General features: G+C 45.7%; 1 protein-coding gene and 1 long non-coding RNA gene across 6 annotated transcripts; one reads left to right on the top strand and one right to left on the bottom strand.

Moving 5' to 3' along the window:
• Nucleotides 1-3,510, bottom strand: LOC132592611 (uncharacterized). Its single transcript, XR_015948397.1, has 2 exons — nt 3,288-3,510; nt 1-550 (listed from the first exon to the last, which is right to left on the bottom strand). It is a non-coding gene; the product is annotated as an uncharacterized LOC132592611 (long non-coding RNA).
• On the top strand, nt 2,857-27,715 carry SLC11A1 (solute carrier family 11 member 1). Of its 5 annotated transcripts, none has more exons than XM_088663036.1 (16): nt 2,857-2,933; nt 3,026-3,108; nt 8,739-8,860; nt 11,139-11,261; nt 11,701-11,820; nt 12,332-12,438; nt 13,946-14,016; nt 14,225-14,292; nt 15,649-15,804; nt 17,497-17,655; nt 18,991-19,089; nt 19,850-19,969; nt 22,249-22,398; nt 23,112-23,185; nt 24,766-24,919; nt 25,692-27,715. In XM_088663036.1, exons 2-16 carry the CDS (start codon nt 3,090-3,092, stop codon nt 25,770-25,772), a joined length of 1,623 nt encoding a protein of 540 aa, XP_088519162.1. In that variant the 5' UTR covers nt 2,857-2,933; nt 3,026-3,089; the 3' UTR covers nt 25,773-27,715. The 5 variants fall into 5 exon arrangements, with proteins under 5 accessions (XP_088519162.1, XP_088519163.1, XP_088519152.1 ...); XM_088663037.1 differs by having other exon boundaries at nt 2,870-2,933; nt 3,022-3,108; XM_088663026.1 differs by having other exon boundaries at nt 2,879-2,933; nt 3,014-3,108.

A 27,715-nucleotide genomic window follows, 5' to 3' on the forward strand; every position in this document is an offset into this window, starting at 1 on the left:
AATGGAGAAGTTAAATCTTTATTAGAAAAACAGAATTTGCACAGGAATGCTAGGACAAATGATAGATGAGCACAGCAACTCTTTTTCAGTAGGTCTTGCCCCATGAGGCTGTGGCAGAGACAAAAGATCTCCCACACCCTTCCCACAGCTGCCTAAGTCCCCTCCTCTCCAGGGATTTTCCCAAGCAATCTGAGACTACACCAGCATGCCTGCCTTTGCTTCTCCCACTTTATGCCTCTCCTGGTCCTGGGAGACTTGGGGGATGGGGAGCTTTTCGGAGCAGGAGGGGGCGACACCCTGGCTTCTTCACCAGCCCGACTCATCTCTGCCTCTTGGCCTTCCTCCACGCCTGCTTCCATTTCTGATTTTGTATTTCTCTCTGCCCCAGACTCTCCCTTCTCACTTAATCCTGTTGCCTCTTCAGCTTCCAACGCCTTCTCCTCCCAGTCTTCTCCCTCTTCTCCTTCATCGTCGTCCCACCACCACTCTGAGCCTTCTTCTCTTGGGGTTTTCCCCAGCTGATGCCTTCCACTATTCCTGTGCATTTGGCCTATTGATGACAGTTACAAGGCATAGTTCAAACATAGAGAAAAATGACGGCAAAGCAAGTAGCACAAAGGGATGGATGAAACCGACAGAGTCTTCCTCCCCCTCCCCCTTCCTCAAAAGATCGTGCAGAATCTTGGAGTTTATTCATTGCACAGTGGAAAGTAGCTAAATAAAGATGACAGGAACCTGAATAAGGATTTTTGTTTTAGAATGCAGAAGCAGTTCACTGTTTCAACACTGGAGCATAGGGCATGGGGTGGGGTGGGGATCTCACTTCCTACACTAGCGTGGGAAACCACTGTGACCCTGCTGAGAACTACAACTCCCATCAGCCTCCAGCCAGTGTGACTAAAGGGCAGGGGTGATGGGAGCTGGCGTTCAGTGACTTCTTGAAGGCCACAGGTTCTTTATCCCCATCTTAGACATTCTCTGGCATTAGGAGTACCATGCTCTAACCAACTGAGCTAGGTCGTGCTGCCCTAAATCTACCTCTGCTCCTTTGGCTGGTAGTGCAAACAACAATAGCCAGAGTTGAAAGTGTGTGAGCTGGGCTAGAAGCAGACAGAAGCCAGAGAGCCATGCTTGATTTCTGCTAAAATCCAAAGCTGAGGCTATGGGAGAAGGAAGACTAGGCATCAGCAACGTTTTCTGGCCATGGGCTGGATCATTCCCATGGACGATCGTCCGTGGGCCGGACATGCACCGGACATGCGCAGAAGCGATTTCCGGCACTGCACTGCCCATGTCCGGGGCTCTGGAAATCACTTCTGCGCATGTCCGGAACCCGAAAATCGCATCTGGGCATGCGCAGAAGTGATTTCCGGCACCACTTGGCAAGTCCCCACGCTGCACTGCGCCGGTTTAGTGCAGTGCGCAGTGGACTTGCAGAGCGGGCGGCTCAGTGACCGGGCAGCTTGTGAGCCAGATAAACAGCCTCTGTGGGCTGCATCCAGCCCATGGGCCAGACGTTGCCAACCTATGAGCAAGACCCTCTAGGGGTATTAATGCTGTGAGCATGGTCTCAGATTGTATATATGTGTAAATAAACCATATATCATAAAAACACCACAGTCTCTGCTGTCCCTCATTTCAAGAAAGCCAGACCCTGGAATTTCACACCCCTCAGAGGTTGGGGTGGCCTGCAACAATATGCATGTGTGACAAACTATCAAATGTATAATCTTCCGAATACACTAACTAAAAAACAGGATCATTGGCGCATCTTTGGTTTTACAATGCTGGCCTCAGTTTCTTGCCATTGGAGTGTAGAGCAGGGAACAGAAGGTGATGCTTGGTTCTGTGTTGTGTGACTGAGTGGTGCGGTTTCACACATGCTAGCACAGCTCAGGAAGTGGGCTGGGTGGTTTGTGTTAGCAGGAAATGCAGGTTTCCAGGGGACTCTGCAAGTTGCTAAATATTTATGGCAAGGTGTCCTTGAAGCTATTCCATAAAGCACAACCAGGTCAGGTTATAAAGCTCACAGCTCTTGTTTGTATTGGACTGTGGGGTGTATGGAGGAGCAATTCAAATAGGGTTGTTAGAGCTTCGATGGGAAACGAGAAAGCCAGCTGGGGATAAATGCTGTGATCTAACAGCATATTTAGCTGGATAAGTATGAAAGCTGCACTTGATGGAGGTCTTGATGACATCATGCAGCTATTAGAATCCCAGTTGCAAAAGTGGCAACTGTGTGTCTGTGTGTGAGAGAGAGGGGGGAGAGAGACAGAGAGAGGAGGTTGTGGGTGTTTGCATACTTTCAGATTTAATCAAAGGCAGCACAAACTGGCTCTGAAAATTAATGAACCATCTTCAGGTTACTTACTTTCTCAAACTTATCAGATTATCCACGATCGTAGGATGGACTAGTTTTAGGATGACCACATTTTCAGCTGGCCCTGATCTTTTACATTTAATAGCACTGCAGCCCGATACGCAAACATGTAAGCTTTTGCTCATACAAAGTGTTAAAATGTGGGATTCTGCCTGGAAAGAGTGGAGCAAAAAGTAAGTGTGGATGAGCCCTAAACTCTGGCATTGTGTGCCAACCTTCCCTCCCCACGTCCACTACATTTTTTAGAAAGGTTTCTTTGTGGTACTAAAACTAGAAGTCCATCTAACATACCTTCTTCCTTGGATAGGCAAAGATACCCAGAGTTGTACATGGGTGGGTAGGAGAAAGGGGCAGAGATTTTATTGCCATTATTACTTTTTACGGTCAGAGGAGGACTTCCTTCTTTTGCTTCCTTATGAAAATCCCAGACTGACTAAACTGAGCTCACTCTCAAGAATTTGCCCTCCTCTGGTCACTCTGTGTGCTTTAGACATGTGGACTGCTTCGATTTGGTGCTCATAATCTGTGGATACCCAGTTTTGCATCAGTTCTGAAGAAAGAAAGAAGGAAAGAAGGAAAGAAGGAAAGAAGGAAAGAAGGAAAGAAGGAAAGAAGGAAAGAAGGAAAGAAGGAAAGAAAGAAAGAAAGAAAGAAAGAAAGAAAGAAAGAAAGAAAGAAAGAAAGAAAGAAAGAAAGAAAGAAATTCTCAATGGGATCACAGGAACCAGGTAAGTTTCCTTCTGCTTCTTCCCTCTGTTGTGATGATGATAACATTTTTTTTAAAGCATGGATCTTCTTTGACACTGCCTGTCCTCATCCGATTTACTGCCCCTTTTTTCAAATCCATGTGACTTTAACAAAAAGGACTTTAACAAAAAGGACATATGAAAATATAAATATTCCTTACCGTGGTAGCATACATTGTTTGTCTATGAGATGACTAAGTACTGTTGGTGCTGCAGTCCTGCAACTTTGTTTTTCTGTGCCTCCAACAAGCTGTTTAATGGAAAAGAGGCACTGCATCTCCAGCCAAGGAAATATATGTATCTTTTAGTGTTTGCCTATCACAGGGGCTCTGCTAAAAACAACTGTGACAACTGTACTGTAAATGAATGCAATTAATATACAGTACAGTAAATAGCAGAGGTTGCTATAACATTGTGCAAACATTCCAGGAACTTGACAGTGTTGGGAAATCCTGCCTTTTTCTACATGTTAATCACCTTGCTTTGTGTCAGAAACCTAATGATTCATGGCAGGCTTTGAGCTGGTTCATCTGAAGTCTGTGACACCCTCTGTGGAGTTGTGATCCACATGTAAGGGCATGATTGATGTCTATGTTTATTCTGGATCATTTATGAATCCAGAACTGGTGGAGGGCAGAAGTTGAGTGCTAAGGGTGGCCAGTTGAAAAAGAGGACAGAGGACTCTTGCACCTTTAAGAGTTGTGTGGAAAAAGAGAATATCAGCATGCATAGCTTTGGGCTAAAGTTGTATCATCAAGTCTAAGACAGTCTTTCCTTCAAAGGATGCTGAATTGTCTCTGCCATACGCAAAGCCTGGGCAAACTATCTGGTTAGTAGGAGAGGAAAACGGGTTGGTAAATCATGCAAGAAGCAGGATAGGCTGTGAAGGGATAAAATAGGAGGAAACTATATAATGGTTTTTGGGGAGCTGTAACTGAACTTCAGCAAAGGTGCTACTGCACCACGGTCTGAATGAGAGCCTATAAACTGAAGCTGATATACCACCCTAAAATGTATGGTTGTATCAAGGGTGGTTTATAATTAAATAAGTGCGGATGAATCACACAAAAGACAGGAAGTTCCTCAGCAAAAAGGGATGGTGGGGGAGAACAAATTTGCCTAAGACTTGCAGTCTCTAATTGGGGAACTCCCTGCCTTTTGATATCAGGCAGGCACCTTCACAGTTCTCTCTCTGGCGCATGCTAAAAATTTGCTTTGGCAAACCCTAGCCAGACGCATAGAATGCTGGTGTGTGTTTTAATCTGGGTGTTAGCTTATTGTGGGTTTTGATTATTTTTGGAAGTTTTAAATAGTTGTTTCTAACTGGGTTTTTATTTTAACGATCATTTCCTTGTTTTATTCTTTTTATAAACCTCTTTGAGGGTTGTTTGGTTTTTTTTACAATCAAGAAATAAAATAATTTTTTGAAATAAATAAAAATGAATAAGGTATTTGTATAAGTGCAAATTTAGCAATAATTACTATAGTTTAGTTAGTTCTATAGTTTAGTTAGTAATGGGGAAGAGTGTGGCCCCTCCATTTTTCTGCACTTAACTTTTTTTGTATCTGAATGCCATGTACCAAATATTCAGGGCCAGCCCTACCATTAGGCAGAGTGAGGCAGCTGCCTCAGTTAGCTGATTTGGGGCATCATGGAAGGGCAGCAGACAGTTAGCCTTTTATTTTTATTGTTTATTGTAGAAGTAAAGGGACAGTTTGAAAAAGTTTAGTATCTTCTGCAGTTTTTTGTCTGCATACATACCAGGGACGCCATCTTCTAGGCGACAAGACCTTTGGGGCCTCCCAATATTTGGGGGGAAGGGGCTGCCCCCACAATGTTCACAAGGGACGGAGGAAGCCAGGCACAGAGCCAAACGCAGCATGGCTTCAGTGGCCAGCTGCTTCCTCCTCCTCCTTCTGCCATGGAGGGGAAGCAGCCCTGGCCACTGAGGAAGAAGAGAAGGAGCTGCCAGTCGTTGAAGCCCCACTGCCTCTGCGTTCAGCTCCGCCTCCAGCTCTTCCAACATCCCGACATCACATGTGCAACGCCACACACCATGTGACCTCAACCCCCCCTCCACTCTCCCTTGGAAGCTGGCGCCTCTGATACACGCCATACATTCAAAACGCATTCAAAGCACATGACTTCCCCAAAGAATCCTGGGAACTGTAGTTTGTTGAGGGTGCTGTGAAACGTAGCTCTGTGATGGGTAAACTACAGTACCCAGGAGTCTTAGGGGGAAGCAATGTGCTTTAAATGTATGCTGTGCATGCAGCCTTTGATGCTGAGAGGAATTTAGATTCCCAGGCATCGCCATAGTCCATATGTCAGTAAATGCACGCAGGGATTTGTTTCTTTTGCCATGATACATAATCTACCAACACCTGGAAAAGCAACATTCAAATCCCCTCATTTAACATTTGCCCATACATTTTGTTTTTTGTCCTGAAGAAATTAGCAGGGCCATAGCTCAATGGTAGAGCATCTGCTTTGCACGCAGAAGGTTGCAGATTCAATCGCCAGCATTATCTAGGTAGGACTAGAAGAGATCCTAGTCTGAAACCCTGGAAAGTTTTTGCCTGCAGTGTAGACAGTACTGAACTGGGTGGACCAATGGTCAGACAAAATAAGGCAGCTATCTGTATTCCTATGAACCTACTACAAGAGCATGTACAGTAAACTGCAATTTTAATAAGTTTTCTGGAATGGTGCAAGAATGACTGGAAATCTACTCATTTTCAAATAGTTTTTGTTTTCTGTTCATTCATTTGTTCGTTAAATTTGTCAGTCTTGCCCAGGGCAACCCAAAGCACAGCCAACAAATAGACAACAAACCCCACATAGATACATTAAAACCAAGAGGAAAGAGAAATACATTCAAAAACATCTCACCCACTTCTAAAAGGCCATAGAGAGTCAAAGGACTGGTTACAGAGGAAAGTTTGCCTGGTGCCTAAAAATATATAATGATGTCGCCAGATGAGCCTCCCTGGGAAGAGCATTCCAAAAACAGGGAGCCATTGCAGAAAAGGCCCACTCTTGTGTGCTGCCCTCCAGACCTCTTCTGGAGAAGGCGCATGAAGATTGGCCTCTGATGATGAATTTAAGCCTAGATCCAGCACAGGGTAAGTGCAAGGGTAGGGGTGGTTTTTTCCGTCTTAGATCTGGCAGTAAGACCTGCTGGTATATATCCCTAGCTAAATATGCAAATGAGATTTCACCTCATGGAGCAGTGAAAAAGGGAGTGAGGACTCACTAGACTGGTTTCTCCAGATTGTTCAGTCTCATCAGAAAACAGAACTTTGGCTTATATGCATCTGAGCGGCAAGCAGAGCATCTCATCTGGGCTGCGCAGGAGCTCAGCTTCGAAAGCACATGCAGGACAGATAGAAGGCATGGGTAAGATTGTGGTAGGATATTGACATTTGTCCAATTATTTTCTAGCGTAGAACTGACTTTAGAAACAACATCAGCATTGTTACAGCGTCACCTGCAAATGTATCGTATGCTTCTCTGAACCTGTGAGTCATGAATTATTTCCTGTTTCTGTTTAATGCAATTCTGCGTGTCTCTCTTCTTAGCAGAATTGGCATCAGTAAACACAACTTCATAAAAGCAGTGGTCCCAGAATGACAGAGAGCTTCTGCCTCGAGTTTCACTTAATGCACAGCTCCAAGAGATAGGATGTTGGGTGTAAAATAGCTGCGACAGGCACTGCAGGCATTCATGCAGGTAGCAGCTCCTATAGAGTTGCTGTAGCGTCGCTTTTTCCTCCAAGAGCACGGCTTGTATGGGCCTGTCCCTTGAGAGCATGGATGAGAAAACTGCAAGCCAAGTCACTGAGCCAAACTGGGCTGTGAGCTTGAGTCCCAATGGTGGCAACTCATTGGTACAGTGTAGTGGCTTGGGTTTTAATCTGAACCTCAACATACCTGGGAGTAAGCCCCATTGAATTTGGACTGGAATTGTACCATTAGAGGGAATCCCCTTGTTCAATTTTTACCTCTGTCAGATATCCTTAGGGTAAAACCACTGTTATCTCAGGAGTAGGTAAGAGTTATAATATACATGATGGGACAGTGCTGCCTTGTGATGGAATTAGACAAAGAGGATATGTCAATGGCTACTAGTCATGATGGCATTATATGAGTGAGAAGGACCGTTCTTCTTCTTCTTCTTCTTCTTCTTCTTCTTCTTCTTCTTCTTCTTCTTCTTCTTCTTCTTCTTCTTCTTCTTCTTCTTCTTCTTCTCCTCCTCTTCTTTGGCAATCACTCGTAGCCGAGTAAGATTGTCTTCCATAAACACGGTTTTAACAATGAATTCATAAGTGACTGTGGAGGCCAATTCTGGACCTACACATCCTTCCACAGTGGGGACATTGGTTCGCAGGTGGGAGTTGATCACGGTGTGGATTTGCCAGGCGTGCCTTCCTCTTAGCACCTTTCTCCCTTGCGTTCTGAGTTCGAGTGTCTTCAAAGTCCATGACACCTTTGGTAAAGGCTGTTCTCCAACTGGAGCGCTCGCAGGCCAGTGTTTCCCAGTTGTCGGTGTTTATACTACATTTTTTTAGATTTGCCTTGAGACAGCCTTTAAACCTCTTTTCTTGACCACCAACATTACACTTTCCATTTTAAAGTTCAGAATAGAGTGGTTACTTTGGAAGACGATCATCAGGTATCCGCACAACATGACCAGTCCAACAAAGTTGATGTTGAAGAATCATTGCTTCAACACTGGTGATCTTTGCTTCATCCAGTACACTGATCATCACCTTGTTGTGGTGAGTGGGCTTGCACTTTCCTATGACCCTTGAGAAAGACCATAGCTCAGTGGTAGAGCATCTGCCTTGCATGCAGAACATCCCAGGTTCAATCCCTGGCACCTCCAGGTAGGACTGGGAATATCTACTGCCTGAATTCCTGGAGAGACACTGGGAGTCAGTGTGGACAATACTGTACTGAGTTAGATGGGTCAGAAGTCCGACTCAGCATATGGCAGCTTCCTATATTACCTCCAGGATCAGAATAGGCATGCATCTGAATGCCAGTCACTGGGATATTGTCCTCGCACCCTACTTGTGGGCTTTCCAGAGGAATCTGGTTGGATCCTGTGGGAAGCAGCTTGCTGGATTGGATTGTCCTTTGATCCACCAGGGCTCTTCTAATGGTTACCTTGTTGTGAGTGGCTGCACACACACACACACACACCCTTCAAATCATTGGCTGTGGCTGCTGGCAGGGTCAGTAAAATTTGTAGTGTAGTGATATTACATCATCAGATAAGTAATAAGTGAGTGCAGAGAGGTTTGGGCAGCATCATGAACAATATAGGGCTCCCACCGCAGCCCCATTATTTGCAGTGTGAGAAGAATAATACTGGGCTTCCTTGCAAAGTTTTTTTGAGGACTACTCAAAGCAAACTGCTTTGAGTAGTGTTGCAAACTGCTAAGTATTATTTGCAATGTGTTGCAAACTGCTATGTATTATTTTCACTGATTATCGTAATGATAATGCTGTATCATTTCAGTCACTAAGCGAGTCTCTCTTTAAGATCCTCTCCTTCTTTTAATGCCTGCTACAAGCTCCCTCTCTTTTCCTTGGACTCTTCACAGACGGTGAAATCAGAAGGAAACCAAGATATGGCGCCACTAATTCACTGGTACCGAATAATCACCAGGAGGCTGGAGATCAAACCTACTTGGATGAAAAGATTGCCATTCCAGATGTTGCAGGAGTAAGTGGGGTTGGAGAAGGAATTTGACTTTCTTTGTATTTTAATGAGAAATGTCCCAATTTTCATGCAAACCGAAACACAGCCACCCCTTTGAAATTCACACTTCTAATTTCTCCGGCCAACATGTACAAACATGCATATATTAGGTGGAAATATATACAGAATGCATATCTTACTGAAAATAACATACACAAATGCATTGTATGGGGAAAATGGATTGCAGAAATGTGTGCATTAGTCAAAACTGCATGCAAAATGGGTTTATTAGGTGAAATTCGCATTAAAGTGCTGACGAATTTCCATGAAGATTTCAAAAAAACAGCCGCTTCCCCCCCCCCCGCCCTGCAAATTTCTGGGAACATGTGGACAGCTGAATTTAAGACTGGAAAAATCAGAAGCTGAGAGAAGCTGAAATTGAGATATTCATCCATCCTGATAAGTGGAGTAAGGCATTGGTCAGATGGTTAACACATGGCTCGTTCTCTTGGGGTTGGACTATTGGCCTATTGTGGGGAACTGAGAGTGATAGATGGATCCTTTTAATAAATATCAATGCCGTGTAAAATGGTCTAGTGCAGTGGCAGCCTCAGAGTAAGCAAGCAGGCGAGGGAGCCCAGCCAGCCAGTCCACCAGCCCTTGCTGTTGGGAATGGACAGACAAGTCCCAGGCCCCTGTGGGGCAGTGTGAGAAGACACCTCTCTTTGTGGCTGGGGGGGGGGCAGCTCAGAGACCAGGGGTGGTGGTAGCGACTGGCCGGAGGACTCCCAAGGACAGAAGAGGATGCTGCGGGAATGCTTCACAAGGGAGGGTGTTCAAAAAAGGGTGAGAGCCTGCCAGCTCTGCAGGCAAGGGGTAACATAACTGGGCTCCTGAGCCCCACAGGGGTGCTGCAGGAAAAATGCAGCTGGTCAAGGGAGCCATGGACTCAAATTGGTTGAAAACTGCTGGTCTAGGGTGTTCATGTGGGGTGTGGGTGTCCCTGTGAGTTCATTGGCCTGTTCCAAGCAGACAGCACCAGCAGAGTTTCAAGGGATCCTGTGAGCATCTCTATTGCTTTCCTGCCATTTTGTATTTTCTGTGATGTGGTTTCCTCCTTCTGGACTGAGCACACATTGGAGACAGTGGACATTCAGCTGGCAAGGTGTCTCCAATCCTGGCATAATGTGGATATAGTATAGTGGAAGTTTGCTTTGCCCATCATCTGAAGTCGGTATACTCTTCCACTTCAGTGCTGGAACATGCATCTTCCATGATGATTAAAAAGCATGGTAAATGGCTATTGCCCTGCTGTAAGGCTACTCTCCTTCCATGGTGGGGGAAGAGGACAGAGGGCTACTGGAATTGAATGAACACCAGCAGGAATTATATTGTTGAAGGAACAGAAAGAGGAGTCATTATCTGGGGTGCACAGTAGGACATTTCAGTTCCTTTCTCTCTCTGAGAAAGTGGTTTTGCAACAAGAGCTTAGTTGCAATGCAATCGTGTATTTTCTGTGACATACAAGGGTTAAGGAAGACAGAATTTCTGTGACATTATCAGCCAGCTCCCCTAAGAGTGATTGTTCAGCAGGAATGTGTGTGGCATTGCAACCTTCCAGCTCAATTGTGCAAGGAGTATGCCCACTGAAACAGATGAACTATGGACACCCAATTCTGCATATGATTGCAGCCATTACCATGCAATCCTTTGCATCTTCACACAAAAGTAAGTCCCATTAAGTTTACTCCTCAATGGGGTTTACTCCTTGGAAAGAGGCTACAAGATTGCAGCCTCAAATCCCCAACCTTAATTCAGCCTCATTTAGCAGGTTGTCTGAGAAGAGCAGAACTTCCATATTTACAAAAACTAAACAGGAATGCTGAGTACAGCTTGTTCCAAAATGTTACTTTCAGAAAGAATTGTGTGGATTTTATATATTTGCACCATAGAATTACTTTGAATATATTATTATTTGTTTATCTTACCTCCAGGTTTTGCTTTCTAACTTTCAGAGGTCGGGGCTCATGCTGGCTCAGAGCATGGTCCATCTGTGCCCCTTGTGCCCCCCTACCAGTGGCCCTGCCCTGCTCTGGGTGGTTGAAAGCAATGGTGTCTATGGTACTTGCTCTCCTAAACTGTGTGAAAAATAGTGCCATTCAGAGCAGCTGCCCATAAATAAATACCTGATACAGAATGAAGAGCTAAGTGTGAATCACTATAGCAGAGCTAAGATGACCTCCAATCTCTCTCTTCTCTCCTGTCCCTTTTCATTGATTCTGCTACACCTTTTCCTCCCCAGTATGGTTTCAGTTTTAGGAAGCTCTGGGCATTCACTGGACCTGGCTTCCTCATGAGCATTGCCTTCCTGGACCCAGGAAACATTGAATCAGACCTGCAATGTGGAGCTGTTGCCGGCTTTCAGGTGAGCACAGGAGAGAGCGGGCATTTGTTGTAGGGTGTGCCTGGACAATATAAGGCCCATTGGCTTCACACACCCCTCTCCTTGTCTTCTTGGGGTTCTACTGGGGCAATTCTAAGTACTCAGTTTGCAGCCTTTTTCCCACCCTATTTTAGGAGCATCATCATCACACAGCCATGCCCAACACAAGAGTGGGGTGGGATAGGACCTGCACTGCTGCAATCTGCAATGGTCCTCTTCTTGGTTCAGCGGGGGTTAGTAGAGTTGCCACTGTTCCATCCACCCCATGCTGCATGGCCAACTAGCATCTGAGTATTATCCACCACTGAATTATAAGCCTGAGGCTAAGCAAAAGCTTTGAGGTTGGGCTTGTGCTCTTGCTGCATTGCTGCAGAAGCCCCCAAATACCTAGTGATGCCATGTGCCCTTGCTCCCTGCACAGCTGCTCTGGGTTCTGCTCTGGTCCACAATCCTGGGCTTGCTCTGCCAAAGACTGGCCATCCGGCTTGGGGTCGTTACAGGCAAAGATTTGGGAGAGATATGCCATTTCTACTATCCCAAGGTGAGTATGAATGGAGAACCAGGCTGTGAATGGCATGATTAGGTACTAAACACTGGCTGCGGCATCCCCCTTTCCCATGAGCTGGTGGTCTGCCATGCCACTGTGGTTAGAGGCATTACTAAATCTCCTCCATGTCTCTGATTACCTCAAAGTCAAGAATGAATGAATGAATGAATGAAATATCCGGTATGAATTAGCCAGCTAGGAAGGGAGGGCTTTGTGAATTGAACCAAGCAGCCCAGCCATTTCTCAGTCTGAATGTGGAATCAGCTTTACCTCTATCTGAAGGCATGCTCTGATTGAGGGCTGTCTGATTTTAAAGATGCCCATCTCTGCACTGAAAAGGATTGAACAAGTGGTGGGATATTGAGTGGTGTACATGCCACATGTGAAGCTTCTGAAGTTATGATCATTGTTAGAGGCTTGGGGAGCTTCTGCTTAGACCTGGCTATAGAGCAGTTTGGGGCTACCAGCTCCTGTCCAGTGTCTGACAGACTCCTGTTTGGTGCAGGTTCCTCGTGTGCTGCTCTGGATCATGATAGAAATTGCCATCATTGGCTCTGATATGCAGGAAGTGATAGGCACAGCCATTGCCTTCAACCTTCTGTCAGCTGGACGGTAAGTTCCCCATTCTTCTGTGGCCACATGTGAGTGGGCAGGTCTCCAAGATGTTGCTGACCATTTTTGCACCACAACCATATTGCGCTGGGTTAAGCAATTAGATTCCTCAGACTAGAAGATGCTGGCAGATATTGAAATACAACACAATGACAGCAGTTTTGACTTTTCTCTTTCTACATCAGGTATAATCTTTCCCCAGTTAATAGTGAACAACCTCCCTCATAAACTGGTTGGGATAAGGTACTAATACTGCAGATGCCTGCTGCCTCTGTTGCAAACTGATTATTAGATGTCTCTCTGAGTCACTAAAGGAAAATTATAGAAACAAGGGCTCCTATAAAGCAAGGTTTCCCAAACTTGGGTCTCCAGCTGTTTTTTGAATACATTTCCCATCACCTCTGCTAGCTAGGGATGATGGGAGTTGTAGTCCAAAAACAGCTGGAGACCCATGTTTGGGAAACCCTGCTGTAAAGCTATTGTAACCTTGAATAGGGGATAATCCTTGGGGGAAAGCTAATAACTCAGTGAAACAGCTCATATTCTTCATGTGAAAAGTCTCAGGTTTGACCACTGGCATCACCAAGGCTTCTTTCAGAGAGCCAATGGCAGTCAGTGCAGACCAGCCTTTCCCAACATGGTAGCCTACAGATGTTTTGGACTACAAATCCTATCAACCTCAGATGGCATGACTAAAGCTCAGGAATGATGGGAGATGTAGTTCAAAACACCAGGGAGAGTAGCAAGTCAAAGGCTTGTGTAGACAATACAGAGCTAGATGGATCAACAATCTGGTTCCACAGCCTCCTATAAGGGACGCGGGTGGTGCTGTGGGTTAAACCACAGAGCGTAGGGCTTGCCGATCAGAAGGTTGGCGGTTCGAATCCCCGCGATGGGGTGAGCTCCCGTTGCTCGGTCCCAGCTCCTGCCAACCTAGCAGTTTGAAAGCACGTCAAAGTGAAAGTAGATAAACAGGTACCGCTACAGAGGGAAGGTAAACGCCATTTCCATGTGCTGCTCTGGTTTGCCAGAAGCGGCTTTGTCGTGCTGGCTTTGTCATGTTCTCCGGCTCCCTCGACCAATAACGCGAGATGAGCGCCGCAACCCCAGAGTCAGTCACGACTGGACCTAATGGTCAGGGGTCCCTTTACCTTTTTATAGGAAGCCTAGAAGCTTTTCTCCGCTCTTGGGATACCTTAGTAAGGTTGCCATCTCTTTTCTCGCAAAACAGAACCTTTTAACAGACATACATCTATTTGATTTCTGCCCACTGTAGAACTACTAACAATTAGAGGAGGCCCATCAGAGAAGAAATGAATTGGTAACCCAGGGTCTGCCCCCCCCCAAAAGCACATGTCTCCTCTTCCCTTCAGACAGAGATATTGCTTGTGGCAGCAAGATTTTGAGTAGTCATTGAGCCCTAAGAAGCTAACCATGTTTAGGGGGAAGAAGGCGCAGTGTCCCCGCTCCCTCTATCAGGTTGGTAACTTCTGGTTTTCCTTTGCAGTATCCCTTTGTGGGGTGGAGTCTTGATCACCATAGTGGACACTTTCTTCTTCCTCTTCTTAGATAAATATGGTATGTATCCTGTACAGGGGGAAATAGTTGAATGTGTGACTCAGTCAGCTAGTGAAGTGTTTCAAAGGTTACGAGGGGATTTATTGAGGAAATGTGCTTGTTGCATGACAGAGAGCACACAAACTGAAGGTTAATGATTTCTGAAGCAGGTTTGAATCCCAACACCTCCCCCAATGAGCTAGCTTTGGCCTCTTCTGTTCCTTCCCAGGTCTCAGAAAGCTGGAAGCCTTTTTTGGTCTCCTCATCACAATCATGGCACTGACATTTGGCTATGAGGTAAGCCCATAGATCCCCCAGGCTCCACTGGAAACAATGCCTTCTTCATCCACACCCCTCCATTCTGGCCAGGGCCTGACCCTTTAGATCTAAGAAGAACACTGCCAGGTCACCTCAGGGGTCCATCTAACCCTCCCCAAACTGGTGCCCTCAAGATATTTTGAACTGCAGTTCCCATCAGTCCCAGCTACCAAGGCTATATTGGCTGGGGCTGATGGGAGTTGTAGTCCGAAACATCTCAAGGCTGATCTAATTGGTAGTTTTCAAAAACTGGATTCCTCCAGGAAGCTCATGAGAACAATATGAAGGCAGCAACGCACCCACACACTGCAGCCAATATTATTTGTCCACAGTATTTGGTATTCTGAAGTACTCTAGTGTTGTCTCTGAATGTGGAGGTTCCAATTACCTGTCATGGCTACGCAAACATTTACATAGTTATGCTGTATGGATTTATCTAGTACTATTTTTTAGAAAAAGAGGTGCCAGAATGCAAATGAACACAATGGCATTCACCTGAGAGTTCCAGCTGGGGGGAAAGCCCTGAATTTGTCTAATACGGTAATTTTTTTTTAAAAAAAAATCAACCCAGGGTAATGAACACACCAACAATGAGTAGCAATGAATACCTAGGTTAACAGTACACTCAAACTACAAGTGTTGGAAAAGATTTTTGTGTGTGTTCTGATATCAAAGTAGCACTCAAACAGTGGAGCTAAGTTAAAACTGAGCATGTTTGCCTGGACTTTACTCCGCATTCAAAAGGGATTTTCCCAGGAACCTTTGCATGGCTCTGGCCCCTCCTGTTCCTTGAGTGACTGCCATTTTAAACATGCAAGAATTACAGGCTGGAGTGTAAAAGGAAACCTAACCCCATTGCAGATAGGGATGAGAGGGTGGGATTTGGCTTGGTCCACATTTTCACATTTCCCGAAATAATACACAATATGAAATACGCTGATCCCTGGAAATTTGCATTTCTTTGAATTTTGCGGCACCGTTCTGCAACAAAACAATTACTTATAACAATGGGTGAAAGGGTGCATATAGAATGCATATATTAGTGAAAATGAGTTACAAAAATATACTGGGTGAAATTGCTTGCAAAATAAGTATATTGTGCAAAATTACAAATAAAAATTACACACTAAAATGCTGAGAAATCTTCATGATGAACTTTTAAAAAAAATTGCAAACTGGTGCAGAAATGTGGTGAAATAAACAAGGCTGGGAAACAGAGAAAAACCGAAATTGACAGATTTGCCCTACGCCTCATCAATCTTGCTGTTTTAGCTTTGCAGACTGCCTTCAGAGCGCACAGCCTGACCCTTCCTTCCTTCCTTTTCCCTTCTGCAGTATGTGGTAGTGAGTCCTGACCAGGGAAAGGTGATGAAGGGGATGTTTCTCCCCATTTGCAAGGGCTGTGGACACAACGAACTTCTACAGGCTGTGGGATTGGTTGGAGCCATCATCATGCCCCATAACATCTACTTGCACTCTTCCCTCGTGAAGGTCAGTGAGGGGAAACTCCTAGTCTTTGATAAGAAGGTGCCTTGGCTGTCTTCAGACCTATCTTCCAATTCATTCATGGGGGAGACATGTGCTTGTACCCCCAAATGACAAATGAGAAGGGAAAGTGGCCAGTCCTGCTCTCGGTCACCCATTCTTCCCTTGAAGGGCCTTCTGGTGGTTCCCTCACTGTGAGAAGTGAAGTTACAGGGAACCAGGCAGAGAAGTTCCCAGTTACAGGGAACTTGTTGCCAGTGGCACCCTCTCTGTGGAACGACCTCCAAGCAGATGTCAAGGAGATAAAGAACTATATAAGTTTTAGAAGGCATCTGAAAGCAGCTCTGTATTGGGAAGTTTTTGATGTTTGATTATGTTTTTATATGTGTTGAAAGCTACACAGAGTGGCTGGGGCGATCCAGCTAGATGGGTGGGGTATAAATAACAATGTTGTTGCTGTTGCTGTTAAGGCTGACCCCTCCTCTAATTTTACTTGTACTGTAATTTGGGGCTTTTGCTGGGGGGAAAGGCTAAATATTACTATCTGTAAAGGAACATTTGCAAGGAAGAATCAGTTGGTGAAGAAAAGATTAACCCCCCCTTAACGTATGTGGAACTAGGTAAGAGACGTGGGCATAGCTGCCAAGTTATCCCTTTTTTAAAGGGATTTTCCCTTATGCTGAATAGGCTTCCTCGCGAGAAAAGGGAAAACTTGGCAGCTATGGACGTGGGGTAGCTGACAGAAAGTGTAACTCCAGAGCAAAAGCACAGATTGAGAGGATCTGACTCAGCAAACAGCCCATAGACACAGAGCATGAGGGAAGTCCATTTGTTTCATAAAAGACATCGTTATAAGTGGTTGCAAACACTATTTCTAGCATGGTGGCAGAGGTTTAGAAGTGGATCCTGGCTGAAGCAGTGCAGCCACAGCTACTAATCTATCCCAGCCATGAAAGTACAGGAGAGAAGAGTCTGAACTGTACCTACATCTTGCATTAGAAAGAAAGGGAGGGAAGGGAAATAATTCTGTACAGGCCTGCTGATCCTCCCCTGCAAATGCCCCCCCCCATTAACTATGGAAGGGCCATTGTGGAAGAGCATCTTCCCACATAAGGCTGGGAAAAGCTCCTGTCAGAAATCCTGTAGAGCTGCTGCCAGTCAGTGTGGACAGTACTGAGCTAGATGGATCAATGGTCTGAAGAAAGCAGCTGGCTATGTTTCTAAGCATGGAGATCGGAATCCTGTGTTTGCCTTGGAACATGTAATACCTTAATTAGGTTTTGGTTTTTGGTTTTTAAAAAATAATAATTTAGGGGTGGTTTATTCCAATTCTCCTGTGTTGGAATAAATACCGGGGAATATTTTTAACCGGAACAAGCAAACAGTTTTTCGAAAGTACCTTGCCTCCGCTGAAGGGAGGTCTTGAATGTTGTCCAATGAGGGAATTTTGAGCCAGCCCATATAATAATGGAAAGGGGAAAACAAATGCCATCTGAAGGGAGGGTTCTCCTTATTTCTCTTATTAAGGTGAGCTCACAGCCTGAGGTTACATGATAGGAACTTCAGGAAAAACCATCCATGCAGCCACAAGAACAGCCCCAGCCACAATGTTTCCTGGCTCCAGTACCTTTGGGAGTGGGGGGGGTTAAGGAATACTCATGTGATGGAGCTATGAGACACTGTCTCCTTTCCCCACAGACCCGAGACATTGACCGCTCTGACAAGAAGGCAGTGAAGGAGGCCAACATGTACTTTCTGGTTGAGTCGACCATTGCTCTCTTCGTTTCCTTCCTCATAAACCTCTTCGTTATGTCTGTGTTTGGAGAGGCCTTCTTTCGTAAACAGAACCATGATGTGGTGAGTGACATAGCGTTGCATTGCGCCCACGCCCTACTCACTTGAGAGTGGTTGGGACTTCAGGTCCCCTAGTTCCTCCTCTATCACTTCAGAGTTCTTATTTCACTACATTACTAATGAGTGGGCGGCATGTGGTTGGAAAGGAAGAGTGATGTTTCTCTTTAGCCAGTCAGGGATTGGCCAACTTCTACCTCTTTGCTCATTCCATCAAACTTCCAAGGGTGGAGCTGACTTTCTTAGCAGTGATACTACTATGGTTGGTTTGGATTCAGAGAAATGGCGACAGTTAGAGTGGCAGTGGGAAACCTCTGAGCTGCAGACTGAACAAGGCTTGGCACAGGTCCCAATTTGGCCTGAGAGGCTATTCCACAAAAACCACAACTGCCTAGTGTCAGGTGTGGGGCAGGTACAGACAAAGCTGCAAAGGAACAATTGGGAACTTAAGTGGAGTTTTTGATTGTTCCTTTGCACGTGGTGCTTCCTGTCAACGCTAGGAAGCAACTGCACTAATCAGTTTCCCATTGGAAACTTATTAGGGCAACCAAAGGGGCTTCCTTTCTCCATTTGGAGGAAACAGACAAGGTCTGTAAAAGGGTAGGAATGCCCCATTTGGACTGTCACTCTTCTCCTAATTGAGGCAGTGGCCTTGTGGCCCAGCTAGTCTCATTCATGAGTGCCTGTGAGTACCACAGTGCAAAATGAATACTGTCACTAAAAGTGATGTGTGCCTTTATTTTAAGGGATATACACTTTGTATTACATTCAGCAAAGGCCTAGTGTTTCCCCCTTGTGGACTTTTGATTTGGAAACTCCTGCTATGAACCAGTTGGGATTATTCTTCCAGAGTTAAGCGACCTCCCGGTTTGTGTCTCTGAGTTGTCATCTGCTCTCGGGCAGTGCATTCATTCAAGAAAGAGGGGAATAGCTTTGAATAAAGAGGTACAGGACCCAAGTATTTAGCTGTTTAAGGCATATTTGGCTGCATACACACCATATACGTGTTTAAAGCACATTCCTCCTTCCTCCCAAAGAATCCTGGGAACTGTCATTTACCCCCCCCCCCGAGTTAAAATTCACAGTACACTTAATAAACGACACGTCCCATTGTTGGTTTTTCAGGGGAGAGATGTGCTTTAAATTTATGGCATGTATATGCAGCCTTTCATGGTGGCTGTGCTCTGAGGCATTCTTCCTTGTAGGCTTGTCTCTATGGGCCATCAGCACGTGGGAATATATTACCCTGACCTTCTAGTGCAAGGGATGTGACCTTTCCGACCATTCCAATGGATGTCCTTTAAAAATTTATCTTCATTTTATTTCGCCCATGTATTTCAGCATGAAACCTGTGCCAATGCCAGCATTTTCGCCAATGGCAGCCTCTTCCCAAACTTTCCTGACAACAATGAAACTGTCTCCGTGGACATCTTCCAGGGGGTAAGTTTTCGGCAGAATGATGCCATAGGAAAATGATGATGTCTAGCTGTTAAGATTATCAGTGCTTCGCTTAGGGTAGCCACTTACCGCCATCCCAAAACAAGAAGACAGAAGGCAAACCAATGTGCATAAGATTTGCATGTGCTATTTAATATATGTAGGTCCCAATGCAGAAATAAATACTGTACTATAATTTAGATGGAAATATGATGCAATGGAAATATGACGTTCGAAAGCACGTCAAAGTGCAAGTAGATAAATAGGTACCGCTACAGCTGGAAGGTAAACAGCATTTCTGTGTGCTGCTCTGGTTCACGAGAAGCGGCTTTGTCATGCTGGCCACATGACCTGGAAGCTGTACGCTGGCTCCCTCAGCCAATAACGTGAGATAAACGCCGCAACCCCAGAGTCGGTCATGACTGGACCTAATGGTCAGGGGTCCCTTTACCTTTACCTTTATGATGCATATCACTGCAGTGGGGAAGACTGGCCGGGTCACCTGTGTATCTGCCCAGTCTGCTGTCTGGGTGCTCAGTGTGGATGGGCTGCTTCTAGGCCCCCTTTGCTACTCTCGCATCTCAGGGTTCTTTACTGCACTTTAAACTGGACTTGGACTGGGCAGCCCGTCAGACAGAGAACACCTTCCCAAAACAAAATGAACTGTCTTCCAAATAAAGAACTGTACTCTGTAATATAGGACACCTGGTCATCCTAGCTTAACTACCTGCGTCCCCATTTATCTGTGTCTTTTCCTGCCCAGGGACTCATCCTGGGATGCTACTTTGGCTCCATTGCTCTGTACATTTGGGCCATTGGGATCCTTGCCGCAGGCCAAAGTTCAACCATGACGGGGACCTACGCCGGGCAGTTTGTTATGGAGGTGAGAAACTATGTGGGGCTGTCTTCTGTGGGGCTGGTTAATCCTGATTTTGATAGAACCTCGCAGGCAAGTTCAAAGGTGTGCCGCTACGTGTCGTTCAAATGGGAAAAAGCGGTTATCTATATTATTGTGGCGTGTGCTGAAAAAGGAAAAGCAGTAGTTCTTGTTAGTATTGTGTTGTTATTAGGATGGTGATGTGATGCAATCCTACAGCCAACAATTTGGCTCGCTTGGAGGCAGGGCTTCAGGAAGCAGTGTGAGTGCTGCTTCCCTGATTTGGGTGGGGTGGGGTGGGGTGGGGTGGTTTAAAGTTTCAGCTGATTGGCAGCACTGAAAAGCAACTGGAGTCCTGATGGTCATCACCTGATGTCATAGCAGCACCAGTTGATTGACAGGTGGGCAACCTTGCTCAACTGTCAAATTTGGCATGCGGGGGTGGGGGTGAGGATCTTGCTTGCTGGGCTTAGAGCCTGAGTATTAGGCTGCAGTACGACTGCTTAGTCCCAGAAGGTAACAAACAATGGTAAAGTGAAGACTTCTTTGTGAACGTAAATTTTCCTCACCACGACTGATCACATCCTGTCAGTACGGTTTGCCTGCATTTGTGTGCCTCGTCAAAGGAGCCGTTTTTGTGCAGGATCAAGACCCTCTGCTTGAGCAGCAAAGTTCTGAGCCGTAACTGATCCGTTTTTGCTGGCCCACTATTCACGAAAGACCAGAAACGCTATGTTTCCAAAAGGCTTTCCGTATGATGGTTAAGAAAATGTGCCTCTTTTGCAAGGCAGGGCAGGACCTTATTGCAAAACTGTAGTCTGTAAGTCGAGCCGCAGCAGGCTGAAGGCATAGCTGCATTTTTATTGTGAAGCAACCCACACTAATGTGGTAAATAGGTTGTGTGTCATGCGCTCTACAGTTTGTAAGGCTGACATCTAGCGGGAAGCTGCTCCACCTGCAAGTCTACCCATAGGAAGAGGCCTGCTGGATCCGATGGCTGAGGCTGTTTTGAGGCAGGTGGATACTAGAGCTAGCCAATTATAATTTTGCATTCTAAACCGCAAGCAGAAGTGCAGTTGACTTCCAGGAGTATTTCATTTTTTTTCTTTGTGTACACACCAGTGGGTGTGACATACCTCCTCTCAGTGGGTCAGAACTTGAATCTGAAGCTCAGAGCACATTCATGATGATCCAGTGAACGCCATTTGATGATCCTCCTTACCATTTTTAATACCAGTCTTACAATATTTGCCAAGATTCCATAATTTTTAAATGAAAAAAGTTATAGTGATACACAACCGTAAAACAATTTATTTTAAAAGAATGTTAATTTTTTTTAAAAAAGATCAGCAGCATTGCAGCATGGTGGTTAATGGCAACAAGCAAAAAAGGTTTTTTATTTTAAAAAATAATTTTAAAAAGAGAACATTGTAGCACAAGGGTATTATAGTGCAATACATCAATTTCATTATATAATGGAAAAACATTTTATTCATAATTAAAATATCATATACGTGTGTGTGTGTGTGTGTGTGTGTGTGTGTGTAGGCAGGGTTGTAGAATGGTATGCACAATGTCTGCTGAACTGTGGCAAGTTCACTTTCCTGATACATCATGGCCCATTTTAAAATCCTGTCCTTTTTATAATAATAAAAATGAAAGAGTTGTGCTAAAGGCACTTGTAGACACTGTGCTACTCTTCTTTTTTTACCGTAAGTGTCTTTCTGTGATCTGAGAAAAGATGGGAAAACTACAGGGAAAACACAAGATGACAATGATTGGATCACGGTGTTGTGTGGATGAGTGTACAAAGCATGGCAATTCCACATTAAATGCCTGGACCCTAAGGTCAAACTAGTCCAGACTTCTGCATCCGCAATAGCCAACCAGATGCCTCCAGGAAGCTCACCACAAGCAAGGCACAAAGCCAACAGTCTCTTTGTTCCCCAGGAACTGGTATTTAGAGGCATGCTGCTTCTTTTACATGGAGGTTTGCCCATCACATCCACCATCATCTTCATCTATCATGTGATAGTTCATTTCTCCTACTTAACTGCTCTGGTCCAGCACAAATGTGTGGTTGCACTATGGGCATACCAGACAAAAGTGAGGGCTCTTCACCTTTTTCTGGTGACTTAAATTGGCCACCAGGTGGCAGCCTTTTTCAAGACCAGCATGTCAGGCAGAGGGAAGAGGATCTTTGATGAATAGCATGTGCTTCGATGGGTGATGGTGTGTTGACTTTTGTAAACCCAGGAGCTGCTTTTTTTCCTCTCCCCTCTCAGGGCTTCTTGAAGCTTCGCTGGTCTCGCTTTGCCCGGGTGGTCTTCACTCGCGCCTTCGCTATCCTTCCCACGGTCTTCGTTGCTGCTTTCAGGAGGATAGAAGATTTGACGAGCCTGAATGATGTTCTCAATGTGCTGCAGAGCATCCTGGTGAGATGTCCTAAACACACACGCACACTGCAGCCTTCTGTAAGCAGTGGGTTGCAGGAGACATGACCAGCTGTGGAGCCCCATGTCAATTGCCCCTACCTCTCTTCCTTACTGGGACTGAAACTGCCATTAGGCAGTGAGGCAGGGGCCTCAGGAATCTGCCCTGTGGAAACCCCCCCCCCCCAAAAAAAATCTCTGTCATTCTAGAAATCTATTATTTCATACTGGCCTGTTGAGTAGCTCCTGTGCATGTAGAAGTGTCACAGGGAGAGGGAAGATACCTTCAGGTTCCAAGGGCTGGGCTAGTCTTTAGAACATGGTATGGTGGTTAGAGTGTTGGACTAGGCCTGGGAGGCCAGAGTTTGAATCCCCACTCAGCCATGAAACTCACTGGGGGATTTGTGGGCCTGTCACTGCCTCTCAGCCTAACCTACCTCACAAGGTCGTTGTGGGGATTAAATGAGGAGGGGGAGAAGAACCACATACACCACCTTGGAGAAGAAGCTGGGATATTAATGGAATAAAATGAATAAAGTATGGGACCAGGATGGGTTGGAAAGGAGTAGGGATGACCAAACAGGTAGCAAGCATTTTAGTGGTCCTTGAGTGAAACTAAGGGGTGACAAAATAAGGGGAGAAGAAAGGAGAAAGGACAACAGTATTCATTTTGAAAATATGCCTCCACACTCACCTGTTTCTCCTTCCGTTTCCAGCTACCTTTTGCTGTCATACCTGTTCTCACCTTCACCAGCATGCAGCCTCTCATGCAGGACTTTGTCAATGGGATGTAAGTTGCTCCACAGAGAAGCTCACTTTGTGAGGAGTTATTTCCATAAGGAAGGATGTGTATGCAGAGCATTTCCGCTCCCATTGACAATGTTTGATTTGGAACGTTCTTGGTACATGCAATGCACTCTACAATATCCATGCCTTGATTTTGCTGCATCTGCCACCCAGGGCACTTCTAGACTAATTTTGGTTGGCATTCAGTGTCATCCTGGCAAACGCAGGTCAGACTGTTATAATTGCCTGGAAGGTCTTGCACAACAAACTCGCTCCCCCCCAAAAATAGTTTTTGCAGTAAGGAAAGAGAGAAGCAAACGTAGTGGAAAGTGAATTGCCTCCTTTGATGCGCAATCAGGACCCTCCCAGGCATCCTTTTCATTGTGCTTTGTGCTCATGATGCTATGGGGGGGGGTCACACAATCTGGCTTTTAATCTTATTTGTGCCTGCAAATGTTTTGGCACAGTCATACTGCTGCCGCTTCACTCAGTGACTACTCTGTAACTTTCCGATGAACTCCCGTAACTTTTCATATGAAAAATGTTTTTCCTGGGAGGATCCCACTTTTGTTGTGCTACAGCCCCTCCACAGAGCAATGGGGATCCCTTGGAACCTCTCAGCCCTCTTACATTTATGTAGTTATTTATCTCCCTTTGGATACCATTTTGAGTGGCCCTTCCTACTGGAAACTTCTCTCCCAGGAGTCCTCTGCTTGTCCCCTAAAATCTGACCTGTCATGGTTATAGATTTAAACCGGAGTCTTTGAGTCAGACTCTACATGGTGGTAGAAGATTATGTCATAAATTGTTACACAAATACAGACTTTGTTGGAGGGGGAGGGTTATATCCAAATAAACTGTTGCACGAGTGGAAAGACTTCTGATAACACAGTAGAATGTCACCTCCCCCACACTGCAGATTCCCTAACACTCCAGAGCAGATTTTGAGGAGGTTGGGAATAAGATAGAGGTGAAATCCCACTGCATGATCAGAAGTCGTATTTTATTTGTTTGTTTGTTTATACAGTACAGTCGTACCTCGGGTTACGAACACCTCGGGTTACGAACAACTCGGGTTACGAACTGCGCAAACCCAGAAGTATTTCCGGCTACACGCGCGGTCTGCGCATGCGCAAAGCGCGAAAATAGCGCTTTGCGCATGCGCAAAATGGTCGTTCGGGTTACGAACTTTTCGGGTTACGAACTGCAACCCGGAACGGATCGTGTTCGTAACCCGAGGTACTACTGTACATACATATTTGTATTTGACCCAAATTGTCCATGTTCTGTGAATGACTTTGAATACAACTTATTTGTGGGAAATGTGGTACATACATACATACATACATACATACATACATACATACATACATACATACTATAAAAACCTACACAAGCAGAGGGAGGACACTCCTCGTATTCGTTTAGTTCTTTAAACAGGACCATCTGCCCCCAGACAATAATTGGGGCAGATGTGGATGTAAAAATATGTGAATTGACCACCAGGATTGTTCCATCTTGATAGTCATGATCCTGAATATTCTTCTTCTTTTTTATCTCCCTCTCCCTCTCTGGTCTTCTTAGCATTAGCAAGATCATTATGGTCCTCATCACTGGACTGATCTGTGCAATCAACCTGTACTTTGTGGTGACAGCTATAATGGGCCTGAATCATCTGGCATACTACATCGTCATAGCATTGGCGCTAGCTGCATACGTGGCCTTCGTCTGCTATTTGGTATGAAACTCATAGATAAAACGGGGCACCATCTGTAGGGCTGGGCTGGAGGCCCCTGCCAAATTACAGCTAATGATACAAGGACTAGTAGATTATTGGTCTGATAAGGTTGCTCCTCATTCTTAGCTTTAACGGGGGGGGGGGGGGGACTGAAAACAATCGAAGAAAAATCCCCAAAGAAGATATTAGTCATTTCCCATATCCTAGCCCTAGGATTATATTGCCAGCTTGTTCTGAGGAACACCTGCAGAACTAGGTCTGGGCTAGATCCTTATCTCCCCCACCCCATCCATGGGGTGGGTGGGGCTGCCTGCCTGCCTGCCTGTCAACTGACATCATAGTGACACTGTGTGACCCATTTTTGCCTGCCCACGGTGCTTTGCAAGCCCTGACAATCCGCTGAAGATCAGAGAAAATGCTGTTTCCCTTTTCCCTGACAATAATCACCAACGGTGGAGCCACATGAGGGTTGGGAAGGTATTTATAAAGCATAGCGCTGCCATAGCATCCTGATGGAGCAGTGCACAGACCATTAGCCACTGGATAGTGAAGGGGCAGCCCCTGAAGTGAGTGTCTCCCGAAGGACAGTGAAGCACCACTGCTGGATGGCTTAACAGAGTCATGAAAAATCATGGGGGTCTGGTTGAGGCAGATAGGGGAGAACAATTGGGCTGTTATTGCAGGGAGGAGGAAAACCTGAAGGCTCTTTGGTATGGTTGTGAAGATCCCAAGTTTGATCCTAGTTCCTTGTCTTGCTCTCTCCCCATTCTAGATTTGGACGTGTCTCATCTCGCATGGAGCTCGTTTCTTGGCCCGTGGGCCCCACACTCGATTCGGTTATGGGCTGCAGTGATAGGCCATCCCTCTCTCACACACACCAGAGGCTGCTAAATCCTCCTCCTCCTTCCTGGACTGGAAGCAGCTGCCCCTCTGGATCTGCCGAAAGGGAGAGGCGCCAGGACACTGGTGTCCACCAGCAAGAGATGGACTTAAGCACTGGTAGCTGGCGATCCATGGTGGAGCACCTGCTTTGGGTGCAGAAGGTTCCGGGGTTCATCTCCGGTATCCTGCAAGGAATCTTCAGACTCTGCGAAAGGGCTGTGGTCAGTGCCCCCATGTAGGTGGGTCTGGACTTGTCTGGCCATTGTCCAGATTCAGCACAAGACAGTGGCTTGTATTTTCGCTGGAATAAACTCTCTTGGGAAGACAGTCCAACGAATAAACTCTTCTGTTGGCTCCCTACGCTGCCCCCTACTCCAAGCAACACATAGTGATAGGAGCAGTCAGGGGAGCAGGGGAGGTGCTGTGGAGCTGACCTCCAACAGGGGCATCACTGCTGCTCCCTGGGACAGGAAGCACCACCTGCAAGGTAGTGGTGACATCTGGCTCTGTTGGTGTGCGCACCCTGCCCCAATCTCACTGCCCCACTGCTGCATTGCCATAAGAACATAAGAACCTAGCTGGATCCGGCCAGTGGCCCATCTAGTCCAGCGTCCTGCTCTCTCTCCGTGGCCAGCCAGGTACCCAGGGAAAGCCCACACCTGAGTGCTATAGCATTCTCTCCCCCCCCCTGCAGTTTCTGGCAACTCCCATTCAGTAGTCTTCCTCCTCTGAAAGTGTCCCAGAAAGTGGCAGCAAGGACACTGCCAGGAATCTGGCTCTGTGGCACTGCCCCTCCCTCCCTGCCGGCTGCTCCTGCACAGTGGCCTATTCAATTTTATTTGAAGGAGCAGCTGATGCAGCCGCAACCCTCCTTGCAGGGTTTTTGAGGCCTCTTGCCCTTCGTGGGCTGCTGCGTTAAGTCTGCCATAGCAAGCAAAAGCAGTCTTTGTGGCACCTCTAACAAATGCCCTTTGGTGTCTGTTCAAGGCGCCACCAGACTCTGCATTATTTTTGCATCAAGCAATGGCAGCAGGACACAGGTAGGTTGCCCGTGGCGTTACAGAAGAGAGGAAATGGGGAATTAAGACACAAAAAGTTGTCATTTGGGGCAAAAGCTGAACGTTTCATGGCCTGAAAAGCAGAATTACTACTAGGTTGAAAGGCTGGTGGAGCTCGTGTGACTTTAATAATTGCACGGAAGAGGAAAATCTGGCAAAGTACAAGTTGTCATCGTCCTAGGATACGAAAAACTACACTTGTTGAAATTATCTGTACAGCTGTTAAAGGTCCCTTTGCACGTTTGTGAGAGAGCAGGATTCCAGCACCTAAAGTTGTCACCAAAAGTTGGATTGCCAACTTTTATACTTGACTCTGCTCTTGTGCCTCTAACAGCAGCTTTATGTGCAGATATTAGTAGGTGGTAGATTTTATCTCCTACTGCAAATAACTTTCACCTGCTGATTTTGACTGACAGGGGCATAAGAGCCAATTAAATTTGGGGAAGGGGTCTAGGCAGATAGCTGTCTCTTTGATACCTGCTGAAGACAACTGCTGTTTAACCTTCTGGTCTATAGCAGTCTTCCACAATGGCTGTGGTGGCTGGAGGCTGATGGGAGTTGTGGTCCAAAACATCTGGAGCGCACCAGGTTGGGGAAGGCTAATTTAAAGAGCCTCAAGCATATTCATGTTTCCCTGCACTTCTGGTATTATCTCTGGGCTGGTGAACTGATTACATCTTTTCTTCAGTTCTGTTAACTGCCTCACTCTTTAACTGATGGGTGAAGGAATGGAAATAAATACTGTATGACTATTTCAGTGCAAGAAGGATTTTGTAGCTGCTTAGTGGGGGTGGGTGGGGTGAGTTTCTTTTTAAACTAAAGAAGATAAATAAATAGCTGATTGTTTGGAAGAAAA

The sequence above is a fragment of the Zootoca vivipara genome, chromosome 1 (assembly GCF_965207765.1).
Source record: "Zootoca vivipara chromosome 1, rZooViv2.hap1.1, whole genome shotgun sequence".
NCBI classification, from domain to species: domain Eukaryota; kingdom Metazoa; phylum Chordata; class Lepidosauria; order Squamata; family Lacertidae; genus Zootoca; species Zootoca vivipara.